This window comes from Oenanthe melanoleuca, chromosome 4, assembly GCF_029582105.1.
Source record: "Oenanthe melanoleuca isolate GR-GAL-2019-014 chromosome 4, OMel1.0, whole genome shotgun sequence".
Lineage (NCBI taxonomy): Eukaryota > Metazoa > Chordata > Aves > Passeriformes > Muscicapidae > Oenanthe > Oenanthe melanoleuca.
Window position 1 is genome coordinate 48,372,412 of NC_079337.1, and position 18,346 is coordinate 48,390,757.

The window sequence follows — 18,346 nt, forward strand, 5'->3', positions numbered from 1 at the left end:
TTTACCAAATAGAGAGAATTACCTTCTTATCACTTCAGGCCAAACAAGCTTGCTGAATAGAAGACAACTGAAATATACTAGGGAAAAGGTTTTGTGTTTAGAGTGTCTGAATTAGATACAAAAAAAAAAAGATCACATATCTATAACCATTAAAAATAACACTAGACTTGTGGGTTTTTTTAAAGTGTACCACATTATTTCTTCTATAATGAGAATGTTTACTTTGCAGAGACAAAGCAGGGAAATGAAAAGCTGAGTATTCTTGTGACTTGGCTTGTGGGTATTCAACCAAAACACAAACCAACACCTAGAACTTCCTAGTGCATGTTACTCAGTTACAAGACAAATAGCTACAGCTTCTATGTCATGCACCAAATCATGACAAGAGGCAGTAAATTTTAAGAATGCATGGGTTTGCTGTATCTGAAGAACAAAGAACAGCTCTTCCCCCTCACATAAATTGCAGCTGCATTTTTACCCCTTGAAACTAGCAGTTACCCTGCAAGTTTACATACAAGCATTAAGAGGTCAAGGTATTTACCCTGCCAGTAGATTTAAGAAACAGTTAGAAACTATTTAAATAAAAAGAGCCCAGTAACAGCTGAATGCAACAGCTGACTTTTGATAAGTAAGACTTGACTTAAAAAAAATGATTCCTTGTTTCTTTTATACATAGTAGCTAAGAAAGCAAAATGGGCCACCGGAAAAGAACTGCTAACACATTGGCTGGGAGAACAAGGTGAAAAAGAAAAAAGTGGGATAATTTATTATTCTATTATGAAATGTTTATAACTGCAGTACAAGTCTACCTGTTTATACCTACCAGTCTCTGCATAAGGTTTCAGGTCAGTAAAGGGCTAAAGCACTGCCTTGATTTCAAGGACTTAGAGGGTTTTGTTTAACCTAAGACAGACCTGTGCCGACAGGAACTGGTTTTACGCAACAGACTCCAGAAATGGCTGGAGACTGAAAAACATTAAGGTCAGATTCTTAGGCTGAACCTCAGAAGATCTCACACCACCCCAGCTAGAACAAAGACGTGAAAATCTTTCAAGAACTCTTGAAACAAGGAGATGTTTTGATTGAATTTTGCTAGCTTACTCAAGTGAGAGAGGACAGCTGAATTATTTTTAAGTGCTTTTACTTGCTTTTTTCCCCCCGATCAATAGAGCAGGCTCAATAAAATATGTCAAGAAATCTAATACTGCTTGCTGTTAGTATTTTTCCTTCTTTATTTTAGTAGAGAGTATGGCTACAGATAAGATAAAGAACACAGCTTTTTAACTGTGGGAGAAGCTATCCAGTCGTATCACGACAGATAGCAATATTTTTGCCACCTGTAAGTTACTTACAATCAAGGAATGTTTTGTAAAAGTAGCAGAATGAAGAAATTAAAACAATTTTTAAATCATATATAACACATATAAAAGGTAATACAGAACAATATTTACTTGCATTTTTACAAACACTGCATACAAGTTTTTATTTCAGCAGTCTGATATGTAATAAAAAGCAGCTGGTCTGTTTTCAGCACACTGGTGGCAAAACAGCTGTCCAGAAATCAACACAGATCAGCATTTCCTGTCCTTACCACTCCTTAACCTGGAGTAGTGGTCAACTGACTTCTCAAACACTTTTCTCCACTCATAGGATTTAAAGTTTGGCATTTTTAAACCAAAAGCATTTTAATTGATATATTTTACAGATGCTCTTCTTTTAAATTGAGATACTGCGCAATTTCTCCTTCCAAAATAACAGAATAATTAAATTTGGAAGTGACCTCTGATGGCACAGTCTCCCACATAAAGCAAGGCAAACTTCCAAGTTAGATACTTCAAACTTTGATGAGATGCTGGGGGCACATCCAGCTAAGTTCCAAGTAGGAATACCAAGACATAATTTCCTTACTCTCTGGCATTAGCAGAAATTCAAGGTAGAAAAGAGTTATAAACTTTTGCAGTTAATTTCTATTTCAGTGAAAGGCCTTTTATATTCAGGTCTCATCTCAAGTGTCTTCACAGGGCTTTTTTTCCCTTCTGTTTTCTTGCTTAAAGAATGGCCTACAGTCTCTTACACCTCCCTGACTTTTTCCAGTCATTAACTTCAATTCTTACTTTAAAACCTTTTTATCCATTGACCCTTAATAAACAGATTTGATTGGATTTTTATTCCTCCCACAAAGCCAATCAAATGCAGATTTAATTCAGAGAACAACAAAGTTTACAGCTCTTCCAGCTCCTGGCTGACCACTATCCTTGCAAGCTTCCATTAGTTTTTCTGTGCATAGCAAACGCACCATGGGTAGAACTAAAGGAACACCTACCAACAACTCATTAAGTACTTAAGGTTGTCAGATGCACAGAGATACAAATCACCTTTACTCCATGACTTCACTCCTCAACACATATGATCCAAAATTTTGCTGCTGTATCCTCACTGCTCATAAAACAGCTATAAACTGTGCCACTCTTAGCAGCTTCACCAGCCACACACGTTGGTCTAGCACATTTCTCTCTACAGTACATAAGATGCACTGGGTGTCTCACTTAACCAGGCAACTCACAAATGTCTTTTAAAAAGGAGAACAAGTTGGAGCACAACCAGAGGGCTGGGAGGGGTAGCAGCCAGCAGAAGTAACCACAGTGCAGGTGTGCTGCTTAGAAGGGGCTATGAAACCTACAAAAGCAAGACAGAGGTGTTGATTCAGCCTTAATAAGGGAGAGTTCAACAGCTGAATATCACCATTGGCCCATGAAAGGAAGGAACAGTCATACACGTTTACTTGTGGGCATGGTTTCCTTAGTAAGGTTTGAATGCGCATTATACAGAGAAAGGGATAAGTGAGGGTGATATGACTCAGATTTTGCAAGGATGCATGAAAGAAGCTGATGAATCTGCACTAAAATTCAAAGGATATTCTGTGTGGGGGAGAAGAGAAGAGAGTTATCTGTTTAAATCTAGTTCTTTTTTACGTGGATGAGTGAATAAATGCCACTCGTATAGTCTGAAATGACTGACACAGTAAGCACCAAGAGCAGAGCTCCACGTAGCCAACACATTCTCTTAACAGTTTACACATTATCATAAAAAGCTGTAAAGGGGACTAGACTTCCCACACACATCAAGAGCTACCTCCAGGAGATCGTTAAAGTACTGCAGAACTGATGTCATGAGTACTGTATGCCACTTTCACAGTATCACATTCCTTTTAATATTACAGGCAAATCTCAGCTCGAGAACATTCCTCATGATTTCCCAGCCAGACAGAAAAGAGTACACTTTTTGCAAAATCTTGTTGAGTTTGAGAGCACTCCATGTAATTTAAAGAGGCAGAAAAGATTTTATTTCCTTTTAAAAAAAACCCCAAACTAGTATTTGCAGAATCTGTTCACAGAGTACTGTAAACAAGCTCAGAAATAGAAGTTAAGTGTACTCGGTATTCTAATGAAGTTGGACTGCTCTGTTTTGTGATGGTGCTTTCTCCCCAAGAGAGATGCATTATGTTGCTGATACACTTAAAGGGTTTCTTACACATGCTTTTAAGACATATCTTATTTGAAGCCTGAAATACAAAAAAAGCTGGCTACTCTCCATAAATAAATAGCTATGTCCTACATTGCTTCTTACTTTTGGACCCTTCCCCATGAAAATGCATGACCCAAAAGCAAAAAACTCTCCAAGTCTCCATGTGCATTTAGAATACGTCCAAATGCAACAGCACCTGACTGGTTCTGAAAAGGGTATTCTTACAAATTGTGCTTTTGAGAGGAATTTAGGTATACTCTGGTGGGCTTATTACACAGTGTTCACTAATTCATATTTGCCCAGTCTTTTCTGTCCTTACAATAAAAACCATTTCTTTTCATCCTTCACAGCATTATCAGCTCCTCCATTCAGCACCATAAACTTATACGGAGCCACTGCAGAATAAATCAAAAGATATTTCAAATAAGGCATTAACATCTTCAGATGTATTTTCTCCATATTTTGTTTCAAAGGTTTCTTTTCACACAATTTCACAGCATATTAAGACATATAAGTAGTTGCTGGTCTTACCCGCAGGGTTCCTGGCTCACATTTTACAAGGTGAGCATGAACAATGAGGCAATACCTGTTGTAAAGTAGTAACTAGAAATATCTCTGCTCATTCATTAGCAACAGAGATTAAATCCTTTTTTTATTTTTGAGAGAGGTGCAAGATGGAACTGCAAGCAGCTTCCTTCACAGGGTAGAGACAGGCATGGGACTTTGCTGGAGGCTATGGGGTGGGAAACAGAAGGAAGCCTATTCTTAAACAGCTATAAATGGAAAAAGACAGCAATGACATTTTAAAACTTCCAGGACAAGAGTTCTTTTCTGTTTTGATTTTTTTTTTTTTTGAAGCAGGGCAGAGAATTTTTATTTTATTATTTGTGTATTTTATTGTTGTCTTTTATTGAAAGGCAGTAAGAGGACTTAAAATAGGAAATTAGGTAGTACTCTTAATTATTAATGAGATTAAATTTCATTTGTACAATAGGATACAGGCTCCCTCCTTGTCTCCTTTGCTCTTGGGCTTCTGGTACTTATCAAAATCAGTACAACTGGCAAAAACGGGTTAGCAAAATAGACAGAAGTGAATATAGTTTCTTTACAAATTAAAAACAAGCCTGAAATTCTGTCCTTTTTATCAATATCCAACTCCAAACAAGAAAGGAGAAAAACTCCACATATCTTCATAACAACTAAAGTTTTTTCTGATATAACCTTCTTGACAGTTGACCCAAATGTGTGTCAAAACCTCCCTTCCCTCAAAATTTATTTTGACATTCTCACAAAGGAAGGTAGTAGGGGGAAGAATGCTTTTGGTTGACATGATGTATAAATTTTATCTGCAGCAGAATAAAACACCATCTTGTACTCTGACAACAGAGTTGACAGACTTCCAAAAAAAATAGACAGCCACACAGCTCTTTTTCCTAGGGTTGCTGGTGGGAGGCACAGGGACAGATGATGTTTTTAATTGGAAGAATCTTACTTGGACATTAAACTTACAAAGGCCCCAGGGGAACCACAGCGAAGAAGCTGATCAGCTTTTTCCAGAATTCTGCCTGACTGGTACAAAATCCTGGTGAACTGATCTGCTTGTGGATGAGCACATTTGCTGCTTTGTCACACAGTAACAGATTTCAGCTGCCTCAGGTCAACTCATAGGAGAAAAGGATGGGAAAGTAATGACTAAATATCCCACGAAAACCACTCCAACTTTCACTTTAAAAAGCAGTTAGTTCACCAGTTTTCATCCTTCTCTGCTGTAAAACAGAAGGAAAAAATGCTATACAAATTATAACAAGCTACAATACCTTTTTACATTATTCCACATTTCATGAACAAAACCACATCAGCTTCATGAACTGTGTTTGCATATAAAAAAATATTCTTTAGTCTAAAAAGGTCAGTGTTCAATGACTGTATGTCAAGCAGAAACGTTGCTTTCACAGAATGATAAATGCTTTAGGTTATATATTGCAATGGGACATACCCAAATCTGAAATTCCAAAACATATTGCTAGTTCAGGTTTTGGGTAACAACCAGTTTTAAAGACAAGCCCCTTGCACATAATGGTCTAGAACTCCAAAGCACTTCTACAAATTTCCTTTTCCATGACTTGCATTTGAGGAGATTAGAAGCTATAAAAAGCTCCACAGAAACAAAACCAGCATGAAACATTTAGTGCTAACCATCCAAATTTCCATGACAACGGCTTCAGTAAGCTCACCTCACTGGTACTACAGCAGCTGATCAACAGTTTAGTAAATATAGAGAGGCAACTGTTAAAATCTAGTAAAAGTAAGATATTTGGCTACATAGCTCCTTGAAATAAAAACATAAATCCTCCAAAATGGTTCACTGAAAAAGAAAGAAGCTGTTTAGTTTAGCTCAGCTTTGCCATTTACAGTAACAGGGAGTGTGCCTGTGTAACTATGCACAAGCAGTCTCTTCTCCCCAAACCTGCAATTTCACAGAATATCTATACCTGAAAATCCTGTTTGGTAGCTGCATATCAAAGGTGTCCCCTGAAAAAAAATGCTTTTGATTATAGTCACGGTGCTGCAAAGGTATAAGGAAAAACATTCACATATCCAAAGCTAGCAACTTTTGAGCTGGAAAGAAGTTTCCAGATACTCCAGAATAATGTTTGATTTGGTTTTAAAATGTGATCAACATCTGTGCTTACATACACAGTGCCCTGAGAATGGAAGACAACAAACATTTTTACACTCTCTTCAAAGTTCTTCAGTTAGTAACACACAGAAGTCTAGGGCACAGAAATTCCAGATAACCTTTCCAGGCCTGGTATTTTCACTAAGCACGAGCCAAAAGGTCAACATCCAGATAAAACAAAAATTTCCTGATGGACTCCTATTCCCTCCATCAGCGCCACAGCGTGTCCACACAGCCAAAGCCATGTGTATGTAAGCTGTTTGTCCAGCTTCTCTAACTGGACTCTCAAGTATAATCTGGTACAACTACTTCACTATTTTATTTTGAACCACGAATGTGTTTGAGAGTGGACTCTCCCATTTCACTTCTTGTGGGACAGACTACATTATGAGGGTGTCTCAAAACACAGAACTGTCACCCATCTAAACAGAACTAAACCTTCATTCTGTGATACATTTCACTGCAAACAGGTATTTGCTTCACAGCACCAAATTATGGCCACTTAAAAGTCACTTCCCAGAGTGAGTTATAGAACCTGTCCTCAGCACCAGTGGCCCTCCTTGAACAACATGTTGCTGCATGGCACTTTACTAACTTAGATGCAACCCCCAGGGGATTTCATCCAGGCTAAGAACTGCAGCTTTCATGCACCTGGCCAGCTGATCCAGGAATACTGGGCTTTCCTTTTGGGAAACTGAAAGGGAAAAGAGGGAGAAGAAACCCTGTTGTTATGCTCTAATCCACTGAAACAGGGTAACCTCCCTCTTGCTTCTCAGAAAGATTTTACCTTTAAAAAGGGATACTAAGCAAGTGTGCAGATGATAGAAAATTGGGAGTAGCTGACTCTCTCAAAGGCAGGGAGGCCCTGCAGAGTGACCTTGATAAACTAGCAGACCGGGCAATCACCAAACATAGAAGTTCAACAAGAAGAAGTGCCAGATTCTGCACCTGGGATGGGGCAACCTTGGATGTACAGATAGACTGGGAAATGAGATCTTGAAAAGCAGTGCCATGGAAAGGGACCTGGGGGTCAATGGCAAGTTGAACATGAGTCAGCAGTGCCCTGGCAGCCAGGAGGGCCAAGCGTGTCCTGCAGGGCTCAGGCACAGCATCACAACCAGGCAAGGGAGAAGATTGTCCTGCTCTGAGCTAGGGTGGCCTCACCTGATGTGCTGTGTGCAGTTTTGGGTGCCACAGAATAACAAGGATATAAAGCTGTTAGAATGTCCCCAAAGGAGAGAAATGAGGGTGGTGAAGGGCCTTGAGGGGAAGCTGTATGAGGACTGGCTGAGGGCACTTGGTCAATTCAGCCTCAAGAAGAGGAGACTAAGATAAGACCCATTGCAATCTACAACTTCCTAATGAGGGGAAGAGGAGGGGCAAATACTGCTCTCTTCTCTTTGGTGACCAGTGATAGGACATGAAGGAATGGCCTGAAGTTGTGTCGGGAAGGTTTAGGCTGGATATTAAAAAAAGATTATTTACCCAGAGGGTGGCTGGGCATTGAACAAGCTCCCCAGGGAAATGGTCACAGTACCAAGCCTGACAGAGCTCAAGAAGTGTTTGGACAATGCACGTGGTGTGACTCTTGGGGGTGTCTTGAGCAAGGGCAGGAAGCTGGGCTTCATCCTAGTGGGTGCCTTCCAATACAGCTTATACTGGTGGTTCTGTGAAAACACTCCTGCTAAAATTCTACATTCATGCATTAATGCATCTCATGATTTGTTATTGCAACTTGATTAAAAAGCAAGAATAACTGAAAACCATTCCAATACAATTCAGTAGGGTTAACTCAGTGATAAAACCAATCCACAACAGCTAAAGTCATTCCCCTGCCTCAGCTTCAGCTCTTTGAGTTCTGGCTGTTTTTCCCAGCTCTGCTGCCTCACCTCCCCATACAAATTAGTAGTATCTCTTGACATATTTAGTCTATCTACTACCAAAACAGAGGCTGAGAATGTTTTTCCTCTGAGTCACTGCCATCCATAAGTATTTCAGCTTTAACAGCTGAGCTGTAAAGGCTTCCAATTAAAAAAAAAAAAAAAAAAAAAAAAAAAAAAAAAAAAAAAGCCAAGGCGTAATTCTATTAATTGAATAATAATTGAATAATTCCATTGAGGATTTACTTGTTAAGTCATTAGTCAACCTCTGTACACCATACACAGCCTCAGACCCTTCAAATTTAAAATAAAATGGCTCAGAAGACTTCTTAAAGTATTTAAAGCTTTTTTTAGATGGCACAGGAAAAAGATTCCAACAACCCCTTGAAGCAGAGGTTTCTCAGAAATCCTGCAGCTCCTACACTGGGACGATGGGAAGCTACAAACTGTAAAGAGGTTCTTTACCTGACTTTTCTCTAAGGATATTTCTATTTATGGGACCCAGAGTGGAACTGCTGCTTTGGTGTTCTCAGGAGCACTTCCAATACACATAAAAGACTGCGTCATTACAGTAGCCTTTCAAAAAAAGGCTATGATGTGAAACAGTATTTTAAATCATCAAATGTAAGGCAGATGAAGTTAAACTGCAGTGCTGCAGAAATATGTATATATGGCAAAAAATCCAAACAAACCCATAGTTGTATTATCCATCTTTGATAGGACCTGGGATTTTCCCTGATCCTGCAGGATTTACTAGCAGTTTTGCTACTGATTGGCTCAGAACATGTTAACCACATGAAGACAGCTAGCACCAACTTCCAGAGTGTCTTTCAGCAAAGAAAAGCAAACAGTGTTTGACTAGAGGCTAAAAGTTCTGTTTTGAATTGCAGAGGACAGAACCTGTACAAAAGAACAAGCTCAGCTACCTTGTCAGGCTTGGCTTGTTAAATCTGAAGGTCAACATGAACCTGAAAGAAGATACTCATGAGAAATTAATTCAGAAAGACATAAATGATTCAAGAGAAAAACCTCGCTAAACTGCAATCTACATGGCCAGAAATTTCTCTTTGGAAAGCTCTGCTCCTTACTAAGCACCCCTAATGTACCTGACATATGCAGAGGACACTGCCCTACTACACCTGCACAGCCAAATAAAAGCCATGTGAGCAACTGTATTCCAGCCCTCTCCCATCAAACAGGGAACATCTAAGCAGAGCAGGTGCAATTAGAGCCTGGCATGCAGAAACAGAAATGAAAGGATGAAGAATAAAAGCAAATAGTTCCAAAGGGAACTTAACTGCTGAGTAACTGAGGGGTTTCACCACGGGACTGACTTCATTTCAAATGCTGAGCACATATTCCTCAGTCATCACCCAGGCCCCAGCAGGGGAAAGTGGGGAGTGACTGGCATACAGAAAACAGTGCATTTGAACTGCTTGGTATTTTGTGATAATCTGCGTTTATCTGAAAGCTGTAAATTGGCAACAACATTTTACCCCAACATAAACTGACCTGGAGAATCACACTGAGCACAAACGTAGCATTCTCTGACAAGGGCATTGTGCAATCTTGGGCACCAAAACACAGCTCTGGCAGAAATCTGCACTTTCTCTTTGCTACATTGCTGGCATCTAGCCCGGGAGACAAGTGAGGGTCTGTCCTTTCAGCCCTACCCACAGCATCAATGGCTTCAAGGAGATCCTTCCACAAGCAAAACTATGGCTTTGAGCCTTCCCTCTTCAGTGATGCCCAGTTCTTCCCTGGCACTAGTTCTCTATTAAATACTTGATTCTTGATACAATATGAAAGTATTCAAATTCCTTTACAATAAGGTTTATCAGGGATAAATGCACTAGCACAAACAAGAGTTGCTCCCTATAGAATACCACCACTACTTACTCACTCACCTACCCAAATATTTTATCATGAATAAGGTGGGCTTAACAAGTAAGACAAGTTTAACAAACGTGTAAGTTTTTTGGCTTTAGACAGTTTTTAAATGCCTGGTTATGAGGGCTCCTGAGGAGACCAGAACTTGATTTGTTTGGATAAAATGTAAATCATTCACTGAGGGATTAAAGATATCCAAAGGCAGTCAGCTTTGCTGCAAGCTGTGGGGAATAAAAGAAAGAGGCATATCAGTTAAACTGGAGCAAAACATCCCCAAAAATGAGTGTGATATACCTTAGAACAGATCAACAAAAAAGCCAAAAATCATCCTTCCAGACCACTCTTAAAAAGGAGAAAATAAAAAAAGCAGGAGGGGATTTCCTGGCCATCCGGATTTTCAGTCTCTCATTCCTTTGCAGAGGGCAAATTAATTTGATTTGTAGCTTCTGACCTAAACTAAGAAGTATATTGTTACTCCCATGCATGCTCCTCCAGAGGTCTACTAGGCACTCTATTATATAGAAAATACTAGGAATGATGGCAAAACAGCAGCAAGATCAATTCTAACAGAGCATATAAAGCTGTATTAGGATCACAAGAAATATAAGTGGCATTTCCAATGTTATTATGATTACTTCTTCAGTAATGTTTTGTGGCACAAACCAAGTAACCACGTCTTTCTGAACTGAATAGGATAGAAACTTTTTTGTTGATAGCTTCAGAGCTTCCCAAACTGAGGAAAGCTCACAGGCCCTTCCAACTAAGAAATCCTTGAAAAAACCCAAACCAAAATAAAACTTAGTTCTTGTTCTGCTGTTGAGAATTTCAGAGCATCTATTGTGAATACACCCTAAAAATCTGATTTTCAGAAGGAGCAATCCAAACAATTGCTTTCTCAACTCAAGGTCCAGCTGGGGACAGCTACACTGTAAATCCACCATTTTCTTCCAGTGCTGGTGGCACATAAATGGAGGTTCCTCAGGCTTCAGCAACACACTCTACCACTTTCAGCTCCCCTCAGAAGGGAGCATCCCTTTCCCATCTGCTGTCCTGCAGGTTTGGAGGCAGCTGCTCAGGATAGATTGATCTCTACCAGCAAAATTATTAATAGAAGAAGGTTTGAATTAAATTGTGTAACTTTGCTTTACATTTTATCTTATTTTCTTTACTGGTTTCTTGTTGGTTTCTAATCCTTCAGACAAAGTAAGCTGAAGTTAACACAGCTATTAAATTATATACAGCACCTTTTTTTGTAACTAGAAAGACAAACTGTATAAATTTCACAGCTAGCTGAGAATCTGAGGACATATTTACTCAAAACTCTCTATTTATACAATTTCTTGCATGAATAACTGTTTCTATTTCTTCAGCAATCAGTTCTCTAATTCTGTTTGCTGTAAAGATGCTTCTGAATAGAAACTTGCATTATGAAATTAAACCATTTGTAAAGAGCTAAGATGAATCTTTTTTTAATTAAAGCCATATTAAATATTATAGGAACATAAATAAAATTACTTTTAACACTTGTCGCTGTATTATTATCTCCTACTAATGAATTAATAATGTGCCAGTTTACCACTAAAATTCTGCATGTCTATCTTTTTTTGAGACTGAAAGCTTTGACATTTTTCAACCCCATAATGATTACTTTTACTAACAGCAACTTCAGTGATCTACACTGATTATGAAAAGTCTTGGTGTATCTACAAAAGCAACTCAGAACAGTGTAAATATAGTTGACACTTTCAAGAGACTGCGCTTTTAGGTGCTTAGTCTTAGGTTTCCCTTAAATCAGTTGTCTAGCATACCAAATCACGCAGGAAAAACAGGTATGACTATTCTTTTTTATTTAAATAGTTTTAGGAGACTAAAACAAGAATTCATTATCCACAGAGCCATCATTCAGGGATTTAGCCAGTATCCATATGGCAACGGAGGCAACATCAATCCACATCCGACTCAAGCAGGGCTTTATCCTCCAGCCCAGAATGGGCCCCATGGCTGAGCATGGCAGCACTGCAGAACTCAGCCCTGAGGAGCCTGCGTGCAGGTAAGAGACAAGCTGGGTAAAACTGCATGTAAAAATGTGTAAACAAGGCAAGTTAAAAGGTAATGTTTATACGAACACCGGGAAATCAACTTCATAGCACATGGAGTAAATTGCTTCACATGTAACTATCTGCAGGCCTGGTGTCTTGCCTGGTGAGAATAAACACCTTATTTAAGCGGGGAGCGGGGAGAGGGGGTGGTGTCACTAATTTCTAAATAATAAATGCAAAAGGACAGCTTTCCTTCAAGGGGGGGCAGCTTCCTCCTCCTCCATCCCACCGTCCTTCCCTGTTCTAGAATGGCTCACCATCTCATAGAAACTGGAAAGGCTTGCATTTATGTTGAAAGCCCACAGCAAGAGCTCCTACATTCTTACTGATCAGATTTTGGCAGGCAGGAAAGTTTTCTCTATTAACAAGCCTCATTTTATATTTCTAAGTACACTGCCTTGCTTTCCCTCCCAAATTAGTGCTCATGATTAATGGCCATCAAATGAATAAAACTCAGAAGTTGTAAGGAACCAGCTGAAATAATTACTTTTGAAAGCCCAGAAAGCATTCCTAAAAGCAGTTAGAAGTGTTTGTGCAAGAGCTTGTTTCTCTAAAAACACAGTGAACTCCGTGTGCTACAAGTTCTGACCTCCTCCGACACCAACTCCTCTCCAACCAGCTGCCTGCCCAGCTGACAACTGAACAATGAGGGAAGGAAATGAGCCATGCTTTGGGGGTATCCCTGAAGTACCTACTCAATGGCATCACTCATCTTTGACAGAAGGCACCTGCATGGGAGACCGGCACATTTTTATAAGATCGGGACAGGCATCAGCCGCTATCATTCCTTCAGATAACGTGGCAAACCGGGTCTTATGTTATGCATGGGACAGAGCCTGAGGAGTGACAGGAGAGGTACCTAACTACACGTGCTCCACCCAACAGGTCTTCATCCAGAGAAAGAAAGGCAAGTGGAAAGAGAGAAGGATATAATCAGCAGGTTACTTTCAAAATGGAGCAAATCCTTCTCCAAGATGGAGCAAATCTGAGAATCTATCTGAGAATCGGAATAAAGGCAACAGTCAAGTATCAAGCACTTCCCTCTTAGTATCTTCTGAGGGTCGGTGTTTCACCTATTAAATATTCAGGAACAGGGATGCAGAAGTAATTAAGCAACTGACCATTTACACCTGACAACAGAAAAGCGAGAATCAAGTCATCTGCCAAGCAGCCTATGCTGCGTTGAATTTCAAGATATAGTTTTTCCCCAGCTACTTTATTCAAGGAATCTACAATTTTTGATTGCCATACAGCTGTTTCACACACCTATCCTCTTCTACACGTTAAACTGAGAATATAATTTGCAGCTTACTTTAAATTCAGAATGACTGCTACTCTAGATTTTTTAAAAAACATCAGCTCAAAATTATATTCTAGAGTTCTTTAAGCATCTTTACTGCTTTGCATCCATGCGGAATTTCAGTTACAGTGGAAAATCCTGCAGAAGCCCTAGACACACTGATGAAGACGCCAGCACGACTCATTATTTGTCACAGTCAAACATATAAGTGTCCCACTAAAATCCAACTTATTGTTCCTCATAAACTCAGAGCATGACAAAAACCATTAAAAAAAAAAAAAAAAGACTCCAAAACAAACAGTGGGAGCGCTGTTACACATTCCCCAGAGCGCAAAAGTAGCGTTAGACTTCCACAGGCACGAAGATCAGGCCTTCTGAGCAGTTTTAATTAGAGCTCTCCCCTTTTGCAGATCCGCAGCAACGTAGAACAAGTCGTCCAGACCTGCAGCCTCGCTTTTAGCCCCAAAACCCAAGGCATGTCTGACAGCAGATTGACTTTACTGGTCACTTTGAGTGCTCCCTCTTTACCGCGGCTGAACAATATAGCAGGACTCTGCTTCCTTCGCAGGGATGACTGACTTGCCTTGAAATTACACGCGAACATCTGCAAGCCCTAAGGTTGGACTTCACTTCCCGAGCGCGGAGAGCGCCGCGCCTCCTACCTTGGCCACCCAGCTGAACAATGGTGACATCCTAGGGGCTGCGGCGCGGTGATCGCCGGCTCCGGCCGCTGCTCTCCGCCTCTCCCGCCCGCCGCTGCCACCGCCTCATGCGCCGGGAGGGGAGCGGGCGGCCCGCGCGGGCTCCCGAAGCGTCCCCGGCCGAGCGCCGGCCGGCGGCACCGCGAGCTCTGCGCGCCGGGACACTGCCCGTGGCGGCGCCGGCTGCCGCCGCGGGGCTGCGGGGCGGGAAGCCAAGCCAGGGGAAAGGAAGGGCCGCGGCCGCGTCCCGCCCCCGCCGCGCTCCGCCTCCGGCGGGGCTCCCGCGCCCGGGCTGCGGCCGCCCGATCCCGGCGGGCGGGAAGGGAGCGGGCTCGGGAGAGCAGCGGGCTCGGGAGAGCAGCGGGCTCGGGAGAGCAGCGGGCTCGGGAGAGCAGCGGGCTCGGGAGAGCAGCGGGCTCGGGAGAGCAGCGGGCTCGCCCTCCGGCAGCGCGCCCGGCAACGCCGACAACCGCCGGCCGCCGCCTCGCGCTGAGCGGCCACGTAATTCAGCGCTGACGACGGGATTCGTAACGAAAACTTTCTGGGAACATCTTGGCATCGAAGCCCTTCCTAACATTAAAGGATCGAGCGAAAAATCATCTGTTTGAAACCACTGTGAAATGTTACACTTCCAGTCTGTCTCGCCATTCGTGTTAGCCTAATGGCATTTGACAACACACACTAGCAGCTCAACTTTCAGAAATCAGACTGCCATGGAAGGCCAGACAGTAGTGTCCATGTTTCCGGCAGGTCCAGGGATGTTACTCGCCACTCAGCCAGGAATGCTCATTCCTGTCGTTGCTCCGGCTGAGCTGGCTGTGAACACTCTCCTCCCCTACTCAGTGGCCTTAGGGCTGCCTAAAACTACTAATTTTCCTGAGTTTGGAGGAAGGGCACAGAACCAGGAAAGGAAAAAAGGCTTGGAGTTCACAGGAAATAATCTACTGGGCTCAAAACAAAAAGCGCTTTATTTTCCACCACCTCACAGAAACAACATGAAGAACTAGATTTGCACAATCGTAACAGGAGAGCATAGGGGTCTGCTATAAACTTCTCAATAAAATTCAACTGATCAAAGTTAGATGATGAAGTGCCAAATTCAGCTCTTCGTTTTACCCAGACACTCTCATTACTACTGGAGACAGCTACTCCACGGTGAGAGTGTCCTGCATATGCTTGCACTTGCACCCTTATGGCCAATGGAATAATCCCTGGGTTAGAGCTGACACTGCTCCAGTTTTCTGAGTTATTAAATGAAAACAGGAGGGAAAGAGTGACATCCACATGGGCTGGGGAGAAGCAGAGCCAATCTCACAGCTCACTGAGGCAGAAAAGGGGTAGTTTTGGCACCTGCCCCAGACTGCATGACCCTGCAGCCCTGGGTTTGGTTCATGCAAAGCAAACAAGACAGCTGCCAGAGAGCTCTATCACCTCCTGACGTGGTGCTGGTGAGGGTCCCAGCACTGCTGTATGTCTGTAATGGGCAGCAGAGGGATGAGGACACTACACAAAAGTGATTCTTCTAAGCTAGTTTCTAACTAAGCTAGTTTCTGAAATGAAAACCTTAACAAATACATTTCAGATTTTCATAAAAGGGGAATAGAGTTCCATTTGCTAATAGTTCTACATCTTACAGATAATTCCCAAGGATAGCCAATGTCTCTCTCCGTAATTATGATAGTGGCCATGCACATTTAGATTTTACAGATGTTCTTAGCCATAAGCCCAATAAATGACTAAATATGACTGATATCCATTCTCGTAACAGTCTCTCAAGGCATACTGGCATAATAGAGTGGGAAATTTTCACTGCTGCTACTGTTCATGATGTACAGAACACATATGTGAAAAAATAACATTTGTTCTCAGGGCCTTAAACTCAGAACCTGACAAGAACTAGAAATATTACCATCTGAAGTATGGGGCCAGTATAGGACTTTTATTTCATAAAGTAGCTGAGGGCACAAGCAAGGCAGAATGCTCCTCATTATGTGCTGCTCATAGTTGTAGTTGTACAGCATAACCACTATATTTGATGGCAGCATGAGAGTCTCAGGAGCCTCACTTCTCTAGCACTGAGTGTGAACAATACTACTACTAAATAATTATTTCTTCCCTTTCTCCAAGGAGATCCTGCCAGCTTGGGAGCTTTTCCTGCTCCCCCTTCCTGACTGACACCTTTACACAATTTTAAACTAACAATACACACATCTGCCCCTGAGTCCATATTAAACACTGATGTCAGTCACTATATCTGGCTTCTCACCCTGTCTGCACTGGCTCATCTCCAGTGTGTCACTTCATACTACTTAACTTTGAACCCTGTTGCATGTAGTTGTTACAGTAATATTTGTATGATTTAAAATGCACTCTGAAAACTTCTACATGCTTCTATAGGATTGGGAAAAAGAGTCTTGTGGTGAAGATACTGAATTAGGAGATAGAGTAACAGTGAATGAATTCCTGCTTCTGCTGTTAACAAGACTTTCAGGCATGCTACATAACTGCTCTCTCTGCTTTAGTTCATCTGTCAGACAAAGATGATGATGCTGGCCTTGAAAGAAGGAGAAGCAGGCACACTTTGGCATTTGGGAAACAGCTGGAAGTGAGGCTTAAGTGCTCAGCAATAAAAACATTTAGTACTGCATGAAATTCTTCAGTGTAAATGAAAAGGTCACTGTGTTGCTTACCTTCCAAAAAGATGCAATTAGTAATGTAGTGGGAACAATAACTCCATTCATTTTTCAGGATGTTCGTTTTTCTAAAAAGAGAACTTCTGTATATTTGTATTTTAAGTTTGTCTTGTGTAGATAACTGTCTTTCCAAAAATACTACATACCCATTTTGGGGAAATGGAAAAATTCAGGGTCAGGGAATAACATCTGTATTGCATAAATAGTAAGAAGCACTTGACACCATCTTATCCAAGTGTATGATCTCTTAAAAATCAAAACAAACCCCTCAGTCCTATAAGCTTTTCCATGTTATCATGGAAAGTACTAGCAAGATATTTGTGGTTGTTTTTAAAATAGCAACAATTAAAATACTTCAAAGCTACAACTTAAAGCTTACATCGTCAGAAAAGTGATCTTTCTGTTGTACAGATGTCCTACATAAATTTGCGCATACACAAGTACTCCCATTATTTTTTCTCCATTAAAAGAAGCCATTTGGAGAATGAAAGAGATATAAAAATAGAAGGGAGACACAAAGAAATACGCAGAAGAAATAAGGGTGCAGTCAACCTTTCAACTCAAAGGAGGAGTATTTCTGACTCAATTTCCTCTGATTTAGTTTCTCTAAGTTTTATGGCCATAAATATTTTTGTGAGTCTTCAGTGTGTCATCACTGAATGACGTCTCACAAGAACTTGCATTAAGGGTATAGCCACAACTGTGATACCTGAGAACTGGCCTCTCCTGTTGCTCTTGTGTTACTACTAGTGGTGATTTTAAAGCAGATGCCATTTCCATTCAAAGTTTTTTCTTCTGAATTCTATTTAAACATATTTTGGCAGTTATTCAAATTATCCCCTCTGTCCACATTCACTTGAAACTTGTACTTATCTCCTTCCTTCCTGTACAGAAGAAGGTCTTGATAAATTCAGGTGAAAAAAATACAAGAAAAAAAAAAAAAAAGCCTGCCATTAATTATCACTTTCCAATATTTGGTCCTTGTTTAAAAACACCCACAATTTTTATCCTTTATCACTTATTTCTCACTGTTCTTTTCCTGAGTATTATCGCATCCTTTCCTGTTCCAGGTGTGATGGTTTCTATTTTATCAGAGAAAAGAGAGAGAAAAACAGTAACTACTGTGAAAATACTGTTTGTCATATGAATTCAAAATGTAATAATGTTTTGGTTCTTAGATGCAGCTGTACTAAATCATACTAAAACAAAGGTGTCTAAAGAGACACTGGACTTTTATGGCACCTTCACACAATGCAAGATGCAAAAATGGATTTATCTGAACTCGTCAACACAAAAGAATAATGTATTTCATCCAATCCAAAGACTCAATCAAGCCTAACTCAGTGGCTTCTGAATAAATACTGTGGTGAAGAAAAGAGTACTAGAAGAGTTTACTGGAAGAGTTTAGAAGAGTTACTTCTTTTGGCTAAATTATAAGGAAGCTTTTTTCACAATATAAAACAAAATATTAATCATAAAACCAAGTTACTTCACCAAACCAGATCTGCACCAGCCCCCTGATGAAAGACAGCAGCATGACCCAACACCTAACCACAGGCTGGTTGTGGCTGTCACTTT

The 18,346-nt window shown here is 40.9% G+C and overlaps 1 protein-coding gene across 17 annotated transcripts in view; it reads right to left on the reverse strand.

Annotated features, from left to right (window-relative positions):
• The window catches only part of TBC1D1 (TBC1 domain family member 1), a 97,859-nt gene that overhangs the window by 55,191 nt on the left and 24,322 nt on the right, over window positions 1-18,346 (reverse strand). For 6 of the 17 annotated variants that reach the window (XM_056489763.1, XM_056489761.1, XM_056489759.1 and 3 more), the window contains exon 1: window positions 14,037-14,269. The exons of the other annotated variants lie outside the window; for them this stretch is intronic. In XM_056489763.1, the coding sequence (XP_056345738.1) occupies window positions 14,037-14,066 (30 nt within the window). In that variant the 5' untranslated portion in view covers window positions 14,067-14,269. Of the gene's footprint in view, window positions 1-14,036; window positions 14,270-18,346 lie in introns of those variants that run through there. 17 annotated transcript variants of the gene reach the window in all.